At 33.8% G+C, this 15,117-nt stretch overlaps 1 protein-coding gene and 1 long non-coding RNA gene across 3 annotated transcripts in view; one reads left to right on the top strand and one right to left on the bottom strand.

Moving 5' to 3' along the window:
* Positions 1-15,117, bottom strand: part of LOC137398840 (uncharacterized) — a 78,235-nt gene that overhangs the window by 17,936 nt on the left and 45,182 nt on the right. The window lies entirely within an intron of this gene.
* Positions 6,581-12,402, top strand: LOC137398778 (tetratricopeptide repeat protein 28-like). Its single transcript, XM_068084958.1, has 3 exons — positions 6,581-6,667; positions 7,390-9,156; positions 10,791-12,402. Exons 1-3 carry the CDS (start codon positions 6,581-6,583, stop codon positions 12,063-12,065), a joined length of 3,129 nt encoding a protein of 1,042 aa, XP_067941059.1. The 3' UTR covers positions 12,066-12,402.

The following is a 15,117-nucleotide window of genomic DNA, read 5'->3' as shown; positions in this document are numbered from 1 at the left end:
AAAAGAAATATTACGCTCAGGATGAATATTTGTTTTCGCTTGTGTCTTTTAATCACATTTTCCACGCGGAATGCTGATCTGAGGGATATCAGTCATCATGTCTTTTCTAAGCGTTGTGAAAATATTTTCGGCAAACCACATTTCGGTGTCTTTGTTGTTTCGACTTTTTGTAACAAGCACACCGACTCCCAAATTGGAACTCAGGCAAAAATATTCTTGAATTTGTATGGTGAAATGTAATTTGTATGCTGAGGTAAAAATCTCACAATAATCAACTTTGTAAGATGAAAAAATTGTATACCAGAGTAATCGTATTCTGAGGGTGCACTGTATTTTATATTACAACCACTTTTACATGAGAGTTGTCTTTTCTTGAAGGTGCTCTGTATATTATAATTATAGCAGATTGGGAATACGTTAAGTCCTAAACAATGTTCATTTAACCTTATTTTTCTTGCAGGTGCTGAACAGTCTGTATTTAGTGCTGACATCATAAGCCAGAACTCAAATTCATCTGCACCATATCTGCATCAGCAACATCGTGTCTCAAGGTATGTACTGGATATAAACAATATTCATCCAATAAACCTTAATGGTTTTATATTTGAGATACAAGCTACTACTATGACCGTCATGATTGTTTCACTTATACATGTGGTTCTGTTTGTATGAAATAACCTATATATGATATAGCTGATTTCAAAGGCACTTTGAGCTGTCATGATAAACTGCCATATGTATGTTGTTAGCACAGTTGAATTATTAAGTTATTTTTTAGTTCAAACTTCTTACTGTAGAGCTATAGACGAGAGAGGCATGTCTTCTCTTTATGACTAACATTAGTATGTCTAAAATTTAAAATAGTTGAGAGAAAGCTGGTTGTTTGGAAAATCTTGTAAGCTTTGAACTTCCTGAGAAAAAATAGTTTAGTAATAAAAATATTTTTTTGTGATGAGTTTTTTTTTCACTAGAACTTATCACATTGATGGAAACATGTTGCATACTTCAATGTAATATGATTGAAATTACTTTTAATGCTCCAATGACAACCTGAATTACAGTTGCTCTAACATGCTTTTTTCAATCTCTTTGAAGATGTGAATGTGTGAAAAAGGACGATCAATCGAAATTAAGGTCAATAAAAGGCTAAAACATCAGCTACAAGTTGATGTCATTTTTGTCTTTGTAGACTAACCTTGTCCAGCGATAGAATCGTTTGAATGCGGCCATCTTTTAAAATGCTCAAATTCGGATGGGTGCTTCATTCCTGACGCAACAAGTGGTTCACGCGAAAGGACGGTTATATATATATCAGCAAAAAATATAAGATTTCTTCTTTAGCCAATCATCCGCACAAATTTTTTATGTAGGTCAAAATAAATGTTATCACTCGTACAACACGGTGTCTGTGATCTCAAATTTAGGAGTTTTACTCTATTATTAAAACGCATTGGCATCAATATTTACTAAATTAATAAACATAGGTAATTTATTTAATAACTCGCTCGACACATTTTATTGACGAACAACAAAAGTGTAATGGTGCTTGTAGTTACTGCGATAGCGACTCAGTAATTTTTTTGAGCATCAGGTTATTAAAGTCTGGGGTAACGGTGCATCTTAGGTCGGTAAAACATGCACACAACATGCAAACAACTCATGCCGCAATGCACATACATGGCATTAGAAAAGCACATATACAAGGCTCTAGCAACGCACAAACATTGCGGATACAACACGCGTACACAAGCATTGCAACAACAAAAAACGCACTAAAGAGCTCAGGGTTGCCATAAACAAAAGAGTTTTAATTTTTTAGACCCGTTTTAAAACAGATGATAAATAGAATACTTTATGTAATGTTTTAGACCTATTTTACTAACAGACTATAATTATAACCATTTTGTTGTTAATGCGTTATTAATTACTTGTATTGGCGTTGTATCCACTTGTTTTGTATGAGCGTTGTTAGTGCCTTGTGCGTGCGTTGTATGCATGTTTTACCGACCTAAGATGCACCGTTACCAAGTCTGAGACAGACAGCTTATAGCTAGAGCTGACAGACGTTATGCCGCAGAGGAAGATAGGGGAATGGAGGTACACTTATCTTTTATTTTGAGTTTTCTATAGATATACTGTTGTGTTTCACTTCAGATAATATTTCCCTGTTTGAAACTATAATGTAATTGCCTGAGCAAGTGCGCTTGATACTGATGCACAGTGATTTCTTGACAGCTTCTTTTTAATCTATAGCATCTAGCAATACGATGGCTTAGATTTATGAACAAGTGTTGAATATACTAAAAGCAATTATTATAGTACTCATGAAAACATTTACTATTTAATAGAATTATAACTTTGGTATCACCAATCATTGTTTCATAAATTTTTTTATTGTTTCACCTAGCTAAAATATTTGCTTCAATTTTTCTATTGCAGTTTTAGCCAGTAAATTAAATTAATGATTAGACTTTATGTTTACTTTTTACTTGAGAAAAGTGAGGAAAATTGATTGATCAATGATTTTTTTAACTCCCAGAAACAAAACTTCAAAATGTTGGCTTGGCGTACTTATGCTTTTTAGACATTAATTCATTTTTAAAATTACACTCGCAATCTAACTCCCAATTTGAAAGCTTTTAGTAGATATGCGTTAGAACAATATATCTATGAATGACATATACTTATTGCATTTACTTTATTAATTACGGGATGTTTATGTATTCCAAGCAGCTTTGTCAGCATGGAAACTGCCATAAATGGAAAGAGAGACATGAATGTGTGCTGCATAAACCATGGTATGCTTTGTTTGAGTGTGCTGCAGTAGATCAATTGGTCCTATTATATGAGCTGAAACTATGTGGGTGGCCATGACTTCGATGCATGTTTTTAATAAAAGCTTTATGCCAAGATGAAATATTTTTGGCTTGTAATAATTATATAATAAAACAATATTGTTGAAGATAATGTAAAACATGATTTGCAGAACATTGAATACATTGTAGCTCTGTTGCCACCTCTGCTAAAATCTTGTTTAATAGATGAATTTATGAAGTATAATCAGAGCTGTATTGACAAGTACTTTTGCATAACTCAACTCGATTTTAATGGACCAAATAAAAAAGCACAAAAATTGTTATGCTTTACACTTCTAAGCAAAAACAGGTGAGTCCACAAACTGCCAATCAGATGCAAAAGTGGCTTTATTAACCCTTAGCCAAAATCCGTGAGTTGATTCATTTCAAAGAAATGGACGCTCTGTGTTCACTATTTTGTTCAACTTATTAAACCATTTGTTTAGTACTTCAATCAACTAATCGAGTGTGACCACTAATTTTCTTTCTAAAAATTTATACCAATAATGACTCGATAACTTTGACTATATATGACTTTTTAGAATACAGTTTGTTTCGCCGTATAATCGAACATATTCTTTTCAAACCTGTAGCTGGCTTATTTTACTTAGTAACTAGTTTCCGGCGTAGGTAGCGATAGAACTGCGCCTATACAAAGACCTTATTGCTTGACTTAATTACCGTAGACCAATAGAATTGGTAGTCGGCACTCAGATTTTTACACAGCATTTAGAGGAAGCTAATATGAAACATTTCTATTTTCTTTTATATGAAGCGTTTGAGACATTTATAATAATGCATCTGTAGCTGGATTAAAAATTTATTCGAGCCAGCATTAGCAAACACCAAATAAAATATATGCCAATAAAGCCGCATAAGACTAGACTTTTATCGCAATAGCCGACGTAAATACAAAAGATAGAAACAGGGTGTATCACTCGATACATCATTTTGGGCAAGTCTTGACATGTCTTTTTTAGCGCTTTTACCGCGAACATTTTATGTTGATTTTAATCTTAAAATATCTTGACAATGAGGTCGCCTACCACAACAAACAACCTATCAACTGATAGACAAAAATGTACTTTCTTTTAAAATCAACTAAAATTTGACGCAATCACATCTTTAATGAGCGGGAGATATTTCTTCCTATTCTATTTTTCTTCCTGAGTATGTTGCAGTCAATATGTACTGCCATATCTGTCATGGTATCCCTCTTGTCCACTTTGTCCACCACCATGATACTGGACTGTTCTCCTGAACATGCTTTTGTATTCTGTATGTAAAAGTGCCAGAGGAGCTTAGCACCTCATTCTCACTGACTTTCTTTTGATCTTCCTACCGATGTTGTAGTTTTAGAAGCAGTGCCCATTTTATAGACATCTATACGCTATAACTATGTTTCCACGACTCACGTGATGCACATTAGGAGTTGTGCGCAAGTTGAAATACCATGTAGAAAAGTGTTTGAATGAACAACTGCGTTATGCGATGCTGCACATTTAACGCCAGTTCTTTGCTTAAGTCAATCTGATTCTTTGCCATGTATGAGGAAAGTTTCACAAAATGTTGAGGCTGATGGCATTTATGTTGGTCTTTCTAAAGGAGAGTGCGAAATATAGGTGATATTAGCTTCACTTCATTTGTAAAACAGTTAAAATTATCTTCTCAACATTCTGGCGAGTTAGTAAAAAAATACAGCACCACTCTCTATTTGACTGGTGCCCGTAATAAAACGCTACTACAAAAGCTGTAAAATAGAGTATCATGATGTTTAAATGAAGGTTTTATGGTATGCCAAATAGAGATCACCAACTTCAGATATTTGCGAGTGGAAAGCTTCATATAGAGGTTTGGTGTGCCAGTCAGGTTCCTCATCACTATTTTGTAGTTATATTGTCTCAGCAAACGAATGGAATTCATTAAGTAGCTTCTCGAAGGTGACCATTAAGACTGCATTGGCTTGTGTGCTCTGTTCTTCTTTCATCATCACTCACACACCTTTGAGCCTCTGTCTTTATTTCTTTGACTAAAATATAACCCATCAGTATCAGACTTCAGCCAGAGTGCTTTATACCTGATCAGCAGCTTGGGAGTTGTCATGTCCATTTGTGATGGCTTTCCCATTCTACTTTATTATACTGGCCTGCACCTTGATTATTAGTGCATAGGTTATTATTGTCAAGACTCGATTCCCCTCATTTAGCTGGTTTTGCATGAGCTATCAAATATTTTCATGTATTTAATACAGTAATGGTTTTGTGGTGCACTTTACTTTTACAGGTGATGTTGCTTGGCATTATCACAAAGGTCATCTACTCTTCCTTTGTAAAATAAAATAAACTAGTTTTATTCTTACAGCTATTGGAGTTATACTCACTCATCAAGGAAAAAACAACTGCTGTAGGAATAGTAAGTGTCAGCCTGCCTGCTACAATTTCGTCATTTGTGATATTATTAGTTTTTCAACTACAACTCAGCATCTTTTGACTTCACTCAGCTATACACTGAATCCTCAACCCTACTCTAACAGAAGATGTGAAAGCACAACCCAAGCGTATAAAAGGCAAGTAAAATGTATATGAGAAAGTGTAAAAAGTGTCCAGCATATGATGGACCAGCTAAAAAAGTAACAAAGTCTGGTTCATAGAGATAGTTGTTTGAATGTAAATAAAATATAAAACAGAAAAAACACGAATGTAAACAATGGGCCGACAGCTGTACATCAACCATTAGATGGTGTTGGAATATTTAGCTTCATTAATTTTCATATCAAACTTGGTTAATGTAAACCTTGACAACATCAGGCATCATTTCTTTGGTAAGGTATTAATGTACAGTATGTGAGAAAATAGTACATACTGTACATATGACACAGGGAAAAATACTGAAAACAGTATTACCCACAAGTAAGAGTATAGTAAGGAAGGTGCTGTCAAACGTCATCACAGGGCACTAATAAAACGGGAAGATGCCAGAAAATTTATGACACACTAAAACAGGACCTTAACGGGCTATATAATTAATAATATTAATAGTAACTAATCGTTTTTAATAGTCTGATTTGGTTGTTACACTATTTGCTCTTTTAGAACTTGTCTGCTTTTGTGAAAGTTTGTTAGGACAACTCTAAGTTTGCAAGAAGATCAACATCACCTTGGTAGAACCATCAAAAGTTTTATATTATCTTGGATATAAAAATTACTGTGACTATTTCACACATGAAAATGCAGAAAATCAAAAGTATACATGTATAATTATTGCTTGCTAGGTGGCTATTAGCTAATGTATTTTTGGTATTAAAACTGACCAAACAAGAAAGTGAAACTTGACATGCTGACAGGCATTCAGATTTTTATCAAGTGTCTAGCTGGGCCTGTTTTTGTTAGACGAAAGTTTTTCATAAACTTTAAAATATTTATTGCTTCGGCATTAGTAAGTATGCCGACTTATTGTTCCTCAACATACTAGCAGCAAAATGTTAGCTAAAACCTATTTGGAAATAATAACATAATACCTTTCAAGACATAGAGAAAGTATTTGACATTAATGTGTATTATTTTGATGTAGGTTCTGCTGTTCCAAGGGTTAAGTATAGTTAGTGTCTATCTATATCATATTAACACCTTATTGTACTATTATTCCTGTCTGCAGGAGTAAGTAGCTTAGTAGATGGTTATTCAATATATGTTGCAGGGTAGACTCATCAACATGTGGACTACATAATGTCAGAGTTTCCATATGTAGAATGGCTAGCAAGAAACTATAAATCTAAAGGTGAAGAGTCTGGCTCCTGGAGAGACTATGTTCAGGTAACTCAACTTGATTAACAGATGAACATAGTACAGTTTAGTTTTATGTAGTGGCACTATCGATGAGTTTAAGCTGACATATATTATATATAATATATTATAGGTATTATTATCGTAATAGCTTGTATGCGTTGTGGAATAATTATGTTGTGGCTTTCTTGTAGCTAAGCTATACCTTACTGGAGTTAATAAATATATTAATGAACATTAATATAAAGTTACAACCATGGTACACATGCAATAAACGCATGTTCAGAAACAAACAAAAACTGAAAACATACATTCCATAGTGATATGATAACTCTAACTTGATAGGTAATAATGTAGTATTCACTTAAACTTTATATCAAACAAAAATATGCTGCTATATTTTTGAAATGATTGTATCCGCTACATTAGTAACAGGCCATGTAACCCTATGGTGACAAACTGTGTAAATACATTTAAGTTTAGTAATTGTCTTTTCTGCATATCAATGACAACTATAACTTTAGCTATGAAACTACTGCAGCCTGTGTACCTGTTGAAAAACTGAGCATATTATTAACTAGCTTAACTTATTTATCAAAACTGAGAAATAGTAACAATAAGGAACCTTGGAAATCAGGCTTCTCTTGAGTCATCTTAGTTTTCTTTGACTAATGAATGCTACTTATTTGTACTATCTGATAATTCTTCATATAAACTCTACTTTATCTACTACCTTTCTATACAATTTACAGGCTCATGGTTTAGCTAACTTCTGTGTAGCAGAGGATCCACTACCTGAGAGACATAAGTTAGTCTATGAGATAGAAGAGAGTTGGTACAAAGGTAACCATCCACTCAGTTATGATGAGCATCAGGAACTGATTAGAAGCCATGAAAAACTTCTACATGAGTACCGAGAGAAGACAAATGAAGATTTTGAACTTTTAATTGGCTCAGTTAAAGAATTAGAAACTGATAACATCTTTAGTGAAAACAGCAAACAAAAATCTAGAATATTTTGTAAAAACGTGTTTGAAACAAGTGAGAAATGCACAGAGGGTCTAATCAAAGTTTCTAGAAGAATTTTAGAAACAAGTGTCACAGTTCTAAAAAGATTAAATGAAGAATGTGATGATAAGTTTGTGGTCATAGCTCTTGGGTCAATTGCAAAGGGGGAGGCGACTCCGTATTCTGACCTAGAATATGGAATTATAGTTGAAAATAATTCTAACTACTTTGAAAGATTAGCCGTAGACAGCTACTTCCGTATAGGGAATCTCAAAGAGACACCACTGAAAGCTTTTGATATCCAGGAACTGATTGAGAATGACTACTTGGACCATCAGATCTCTACTGATAATATGTTTGTTGGCTACAGAATTGATGGAATTACACAAAGATCAGGTAACATACCAACAGGAAATGGAAAAGGAGGTTATAAGTTGACATTCACTGTCGACGAACTCATGACGCTCTACCAAAAGGAAGCTGAAAAACCATTTGATAGTTACGCTGCAGACAAGTCTGACATGCTCTCATCAACTGCTGTTATTTTAGCAAACGAGTCAATATCTGACCCTTGTGAACCATATCGATTGTTTCAGTCAGCTAAAAGAGTTTATGAGAATTCAGTGCCAGAAAAAAAGAATGTTTTGCAAAAACGTTTGCAATCATTTCAACAGGACATGAACAAGTACTCATTTCTTCCTGAGTTCACAAAATTTCAACCGCCAGAAAACCGGAGTGTAAAAGTTAAGGAGAAGTTATTCCGATATCCAACTTTGCTAGCAAACAATTTGAAAATGTGTTTGCAGTTTGATGCCGTGCATTGCTGGAAAGTTTTCTCAACTATGAGAGAAAAGGGCCTGTTGTCACATGACAATCATGACTACTTAAACATTCTGTTAGCTTCATCTATCTACATACGTACATCTGCTTACCTCAAACTGAAAGCTCAGGCCGAGTTTATTCATGTTGCTGATGAACAAACTGTAGCACAGAATGAGACCTACATTGCTCCCCCACAGTTAATCCTAACCATGGGATGCTTGCTCGCTCCAATCAAACAGTCTGTAAAAGCGAGCGTATCGGAAGCCGCTGACTCATTTGAATGCCTTGGCAACACTGCCATCTCGTCGATATGCGCAGAAGTTTCTGTAACAAAAAATGACCATTGGGTAAAATCTGAGGTTTTATACTTTATGGGCAAATACTCTGAGGCTAAAGAGGAGCTAGGAAATGCTATCAGTAAATCTCTAGAATCTTCTGGGCTTGACTTCTTCTTCAATAAAGTAAAGGAACACGCAGCGAGTATGCCTGATGGCAAATCCTTTGTGCGCAAGAATACTGAGCTTTGCGCATACGTACTGTACTATACTGGGAATTACTGCCGTGCTCTACAGTATTTCATGCACCTCATTGACAGCAATCAAGCATCTACTGAGTTATTCAGATTTCTAGCGGCGCACTGCTACAAAGAGATTGGTAACTGGAAAGATGCTAAAAAGATGCTGCCAAAGGTGAGTATCAACTGTTTCTGCTAAAAGTGAATTATGTTTTTGGTTTCTATATCATGGTGGATCTTACATTGATGCCTTGAAAATTTGCTAGAGAAAATTACTGTACAATAACAACAAATTTAAATAGAATGTAATTGGTATCAGATACCTCAAAATGTTTACTAGACTACAGGTTGTGTCAAATGATTCGTTGTCTAGGCTATCAAAACTTGGGACTCCGTTGTACGCTGACACTTACTGTTGAACACTTAATTACGCTATTGACACTCCGAATAGGTAAACCCAATTCAGTGTTATAATGTTTTCTGAAATAAATTTTCAACTAAAGATCAACTTGTGCAAAAATGTAGTAAATTTTATCAGTAAGTACTAGTTATCAGGTACTTTGGATAATTTGCAGTTGTTTTTGATGTTTGAGCTGATCTGATTGCTTGTATGTTTCAAGATTAAAATCGACAAAACTTGATCACAATTAAAATGCTCAAAAGAAACAACAATGTAACATGGCTTCACTAGATGTCATTGTTGCTACAGTTACTATTGGACATTGAATTCAAGTTGAAGTATTACGTGTCCCGAGTCTGTTGACCTCTTTGTATTATAAATGTTATCAGGTTATATTGATTTTAATCTTCAAACATGTCAGCAATCAGATGACTTCAAACATTAAAAGCAATCACAAATGATAAAGAAATACCAACACTTTTTGAAAAAATTAACTAAAAACGTTTGCGCAATTTCATCTTCAAGTTATTACTGGCACTTTGATCTAATCACTTTACAATATTAAAGTTGAGATGCTTTTCAATGTTGCAAAACAACAGCAAAAGGTATATTAATAGTAACAACTTGTACAAAACAACACAAAACAAAACAAAAGTTAGTTAAATTTATAGATGAAACTATTTTTAATTCATTTTTAATTAACAAGTTTAATTATTGCTGTTAATCTAATCACTCTATAATCTTAAAGTTAAGACAATCTGATGAAAAACAAGAGTAAAAGGTAAATTAACAGTAATTTCAGCTAGGTGGAAAATTTATTACACAGAATTACGCTGAAGTTAGTTAGATTTATTTAAAAATTGGTACTGAATGGATCAACTCGCTAAGAATGTGCATACTAATTTACAGTGAACAAATTATCTGTGTGTCCAACGAGGATATTAAACTAGAACTGATATTACATATTATAAATAAGTGTGATAAAAGGAATTAATATTACTTGCTGTCACTCAATTGTTTTCACTTTATTACTTTATAATTGTTAAAATAAATTTGTGCTCATTGCTTGCACAATATTTAAGTTTAGTTTTATTATTTCATCAAGTTATACTAAAGTATTGTAAAAGGATTTCCTAACATATAGCTTGAATTCCTACCATTCTAAACCACTGCTATTGAAGCTGCACATGGATCATACTACCAAACTACTAATACAATTTACAGCTGAAAAAGCAATTTTCTCTGGTCAAGTTTCAGACTTATGTTATTACGGTATATAATGTCAAATGCATGCGATAAGCTGAACATAATAGACCGTTACATACTAACTATGTGGGTGGTAAAAGCTGGTAGACAACAGTATAGATGATAACTTATTTAAACCTTAATATGATTGAGTAATATTTTAGGACAAAAAGGATATCACTGCATTAGCTGATCACAGAGATATATCTACAGCATACTTCAACATTGGACAGACGTATTTATCATTAGGTGAGCATAGCTCAGCCTTAGAATTTCTGAGTATGGCCTTGAATAAGCAGAGATCTGTGCACGGAGAAACTGCTATTCATTCTGATATTGCTCGCAGCTACCTAGGCATTGGTAATGCACATCACTTTCTGGGTGACTATAAAACAGAATTGGAGTATTACACCAAGTCTTTGGATATGTGGAAAGCTGTGTATGGAGAAACTGCTACTCATTCTGGTATTGCTACCAGCTACCATAATGTTGGTATTGCATACCAATCGCTTGGCAACTATAGAGAAGCATTAAAATACTTCACAAAGTCATTAGATATGAAGGAAGCTGTGTATGGAGAAACTGCTCTTCATTCTGATATTGCTTGCAGCTACACAGGCATTGGCAATGTAAATCAATATCTGGGTAACTATAAAAAAGCATTAGAATATTACACCAAGTCTTTGGATATGTGGAAAGCAGTGTATGGAGAAACTGCTACTCATTCTCATATTGCTAGCAGCTACCTAGGCATTGGTACTGCAAATCACTCCCTGGGCAACTATGAAGAGGCATTATTGTATTTTACCAAGTCTTTGGATATGTGGATAGCTGTGCATGGAGAAACTGCTACTCACTCTAATATTGCTTACAGCTACAATTCCATTGGTACTGTATATCACTCACTGGGGGTCTATAGAGCAGCATTAGAATATCACACCAAGTCTTTGAATATGATGAAAGCTGTGCATGGAGAAACTGCTAGTCATTCTGATATTGCTGGCAGCTACTACAATACTGGTAATGCATATTTCTATCTGAGTGACTATACAACAGCATTAGAATATTACACTAAATCTTTGGATATGAGGAAAGCTGTCTATGGAGAAACTGCAACTCATGCTGATATTGCTGACAGCTACAATTGCATTGGTAAAGTAAATCACTCACTGGGTGACTATAGAGCAGCATTAGAATATCACACCCAATCTTTAGAGATGATGAAGGCCGTGTATGGAGAAACTGCATTTCATCCTGATATTGCTCACAGCTACCATATTGTCGGTAAAGCATATCACTCACTTGGGGAATATAGTTCAGCATTAGATTTTTATACCAAGTCTTTGGATATGATGAAAGTTGTGTATAGAGAGAATTCCGCTCATTGTTACATACAACAAGTCAAGAGAGATATCGAAAGCTTGCCACAAAATATCTAGGTCAGATCGACATTACAGATCGAGTACATTCATATAACTATATATAGACAGTTGTAAAAGTTGTAACATGCAACACCTATAGCAAGATATATCTATTTTATGGTATTTTTAATTGTCTGTTAAATTCAGACATTGAATTTTTTATTAATCATATTCTGAAACCAGAATTTAATGATAAAAACTAAGGATAACAGTTTATATAGCACTCATAATTAATATGCTTTTAGATAACACTGGCACCAGCCTGTTGGGTTATAATTAGATAAAACTAGAATAAACGTAAAATTTTGTTGTTTACATTTTTTAAATAATGATAGTACTACTCACTGCTTTATATTCATCATAAATTTCAGTATTAAGTGATATATTAATAAATCAGTGTTGAACTTTGAACTCTCTCATCGTTTCTGTACAATTTGTTTGATATCAAATGTTTGGTAGAAATATCTTCCTGATAACTCCCTGATAGTTCTTACACTGGATTCAAAATGCATGCAGAGTATGCATATAAAAAGGAGCTTAACCATTCAGAAAATATTAGCACACCAAATCAGAACTTGTTGGCTCAGTTGTGATCGATCTGCCTGCACTGTCCAAAATCTTGATTGTCATGATTGAGCTATGCACGCTTTGGAACGTCTGGTTCAGTTGATGTGTGACCTCAGCTTAAGAGTCCAGAGCTAAATATAGACAGATAACAAGTGGTAGAGGTCACAAACTAGCAGCATCTATAACCTACACAGTCTTTTGTATGTAGTTCAGTAACAAAGGCAAATACTTCCTGGTTATAAAAATAAACGTTAGAGCATGCAGATTTTATTACAGTGCACCCTCAGGATACACTGAGGGTGCACATTTGATTTGTTTCAGTTTTGGCATCATATGGTGAAGAGTTGTATGTAGGGGTATAGAAACCATAGTGATCATATAATGCCAACATGCCCTAGTATAATCCACAAAGCTTTATATAAGTGCTGAACATATTAAAAATTAGCAATAAAACAGTATGTTAGCCTTGTAGTATATGTTAGCCTAGTAGCTAAGTTTCCGACAGTAACTTTGGGTATTTAGTGAGTATGATATGCCATAAAATGAAACTTTACAATGTACTATGTATATGTGAAGTAGCAGCAGTACAAACCATAGGGAGTTTTTATCTTCAAGACCGATGTATAACATAAACTTTGATTTCAAATAAATTTAGCTTACTACACACATACTTACATTCTTGCATTCTTACGACACAACAATTCGGTTTCAGAAAAAGCCGAAACACTAGCCAAGCATTATTTGAGATCACAAATAAAGTTTTATCAACAATGAACCGTGTCAAAGCAGTATTAGGGATATTTCTTGATTATAGTAAGGCTTTTGAAACTATTGACCACAATATACTTATTCACAATATAAAATCTATGCACTTTTCATCGTCTTCCACTCACTGGATAAAAAACTATTTAGAAAATAGAAAACAGGTAACTTTTATAGAAAATTATAAATCTAGCTTTTTAAGTATAAATTCCTAGTTTTAAGTATAAGTTCTTTGAAGTTCTATCCTGGGTCTAACCTTATTCTTAACATATATTAATTATCTTGTGTTTTCTGCTAATCATTTAAAACCTATTCTACATGCTGATGAAACAAATTTATTTTTCGAGTTTAACAATTTGAATAATGACATTGATATAGTCAATAATAAACTTGAAATAATTGAACAATGGTGTAATACAAATAAATTAACTGTAAAAAAGAACAAAACAATGTGCATTGTAATAAAAAATCATCAAGAGAAAATTAAATTAATAAAACATTAAAATTATTTGATTCAGAGTTAAAAGAGACATCTTTAATCAAATTCTTAGGAATTCATTTGGACAGTCACCTGATATGTGATGCATACAACAATAAGCTGAATAAAGCGATAGAATCTATATCACACCTGAGTAGTAGATATGCTAAATTTTTACCCAAAAATATTATGAAACTAATATATATTGCGTTTATTAACTCAAAAATTAGTTACTGTCTGGAGTCATGGGAAAATGCTCCATTTTGTTATTTAAAAAAATACTAATATCACAAAACGTCTAATACGCATAATATTTGAAAACCACCACTAATTTTAGTTGTCTGTGTTGCCTGTTGATAAAATTTATCAGTATAGAGTTCTCTTGATAGCTTTTCAAACTTGTATTCAAGTGATAATGAAACCAAGGGAACGAAACAAAGCCATTCACGCTATAACACGAGATTTTTAGAAACCAATCTACTTTTACCATTATTTTAGACTGCTTCATGTCAGAAAGCAATTGAATACAGAATACCATCACAATGGAACAGTCTTCCAATAGAATTACCCAAAACCTCTGCATTTACTAATTTTTGAGCTTATGTTAAAAGCCATGTGTTACGCCTAGATTATTTCAGACCTTCTGTTTGAGTTAGCCAATTCTTGTGGGCCCAGCACCTTAACTAGCTGCAGTGTTACTGCACATGTGGGCCTCATCATGCCTTAACGAGTAGGAACTAAGATTTCATTTATTTTGTTTAGCTTAATCAATATTATAACCATATCTTTATTTTTGCTTAATGTTACATTTCTACTACTTGATGAAATGAAATACACACACACACGCACGCACACACACACACACACGCACGCGCACGCACACACGCACACACGCAAATACACGCAGTCTTGTAAACACATGCAATTGGGGACGCGATATTTTTACCATCACTTTGAGGACAATTTTCCTCTATCATTAAGAGCTTTAAAAAATAACATATTAAAACATTTTTTGTTGGGTTTACAAATGCACTGATTTTTGGAGCTGTCATCTTATCCGTTTTTCAGTTATAGCTCATAAGAATTTAACACTAACTTTGGGGACATCACATTACACACATGTATGATTTTTTTATCTAATAAACGGGGATTTTTGCGTAGAGAAGATAACTCTGGCTTATTTTTGTTTTTTTCAACCATTTTGGAGTTGTCGGTATGTGATACTTTTCCCACACTTTCGTAAATGTGCTTGTAAAAGTTATC

This window comes from Watersipora subatra, chromosome 6, assembly GCF_963576615.1.
Source record: "Watersipora subatra chromosome 6, tzWatSuba1.1, whole genome shotgun sequence".
In the NCBI taxonomy this organism is placed as follows: Eukaryota; Metazoa; Bryozoa; class Gymnolaemata; order Cheilostomatida; family Watersiporidae; genus Watersipora; species Watersipora subatra.
This window is presented reverse-complemented; position numbering and strand designations above follow the sequence as displayed.

Bases quoted from the DNA above. Each gene is read 5' to 3' on its own strand.
- LOC137398778 (XM_068084958.1), top strand. From the start codon at position 6,581: ATGTCAGAGTTTCCATATGTAGAATGGCTAGCAAGAAACTATAAATCT. The intron at 6,668-7,389 runs GTAACTCAACTT...TACAATTTACAG, and splicing joins CCTGGAGAGACTATGTTCAG to GCTCATGGTTTAGCTAACTT. The intron at 9,157-10,790 runs GTGAGTATCAAC...GTAATATTTTAG, and splicing joins CTAAAAAGATGCTGCCAAAG to GACAAAAAGGATATCACTGC.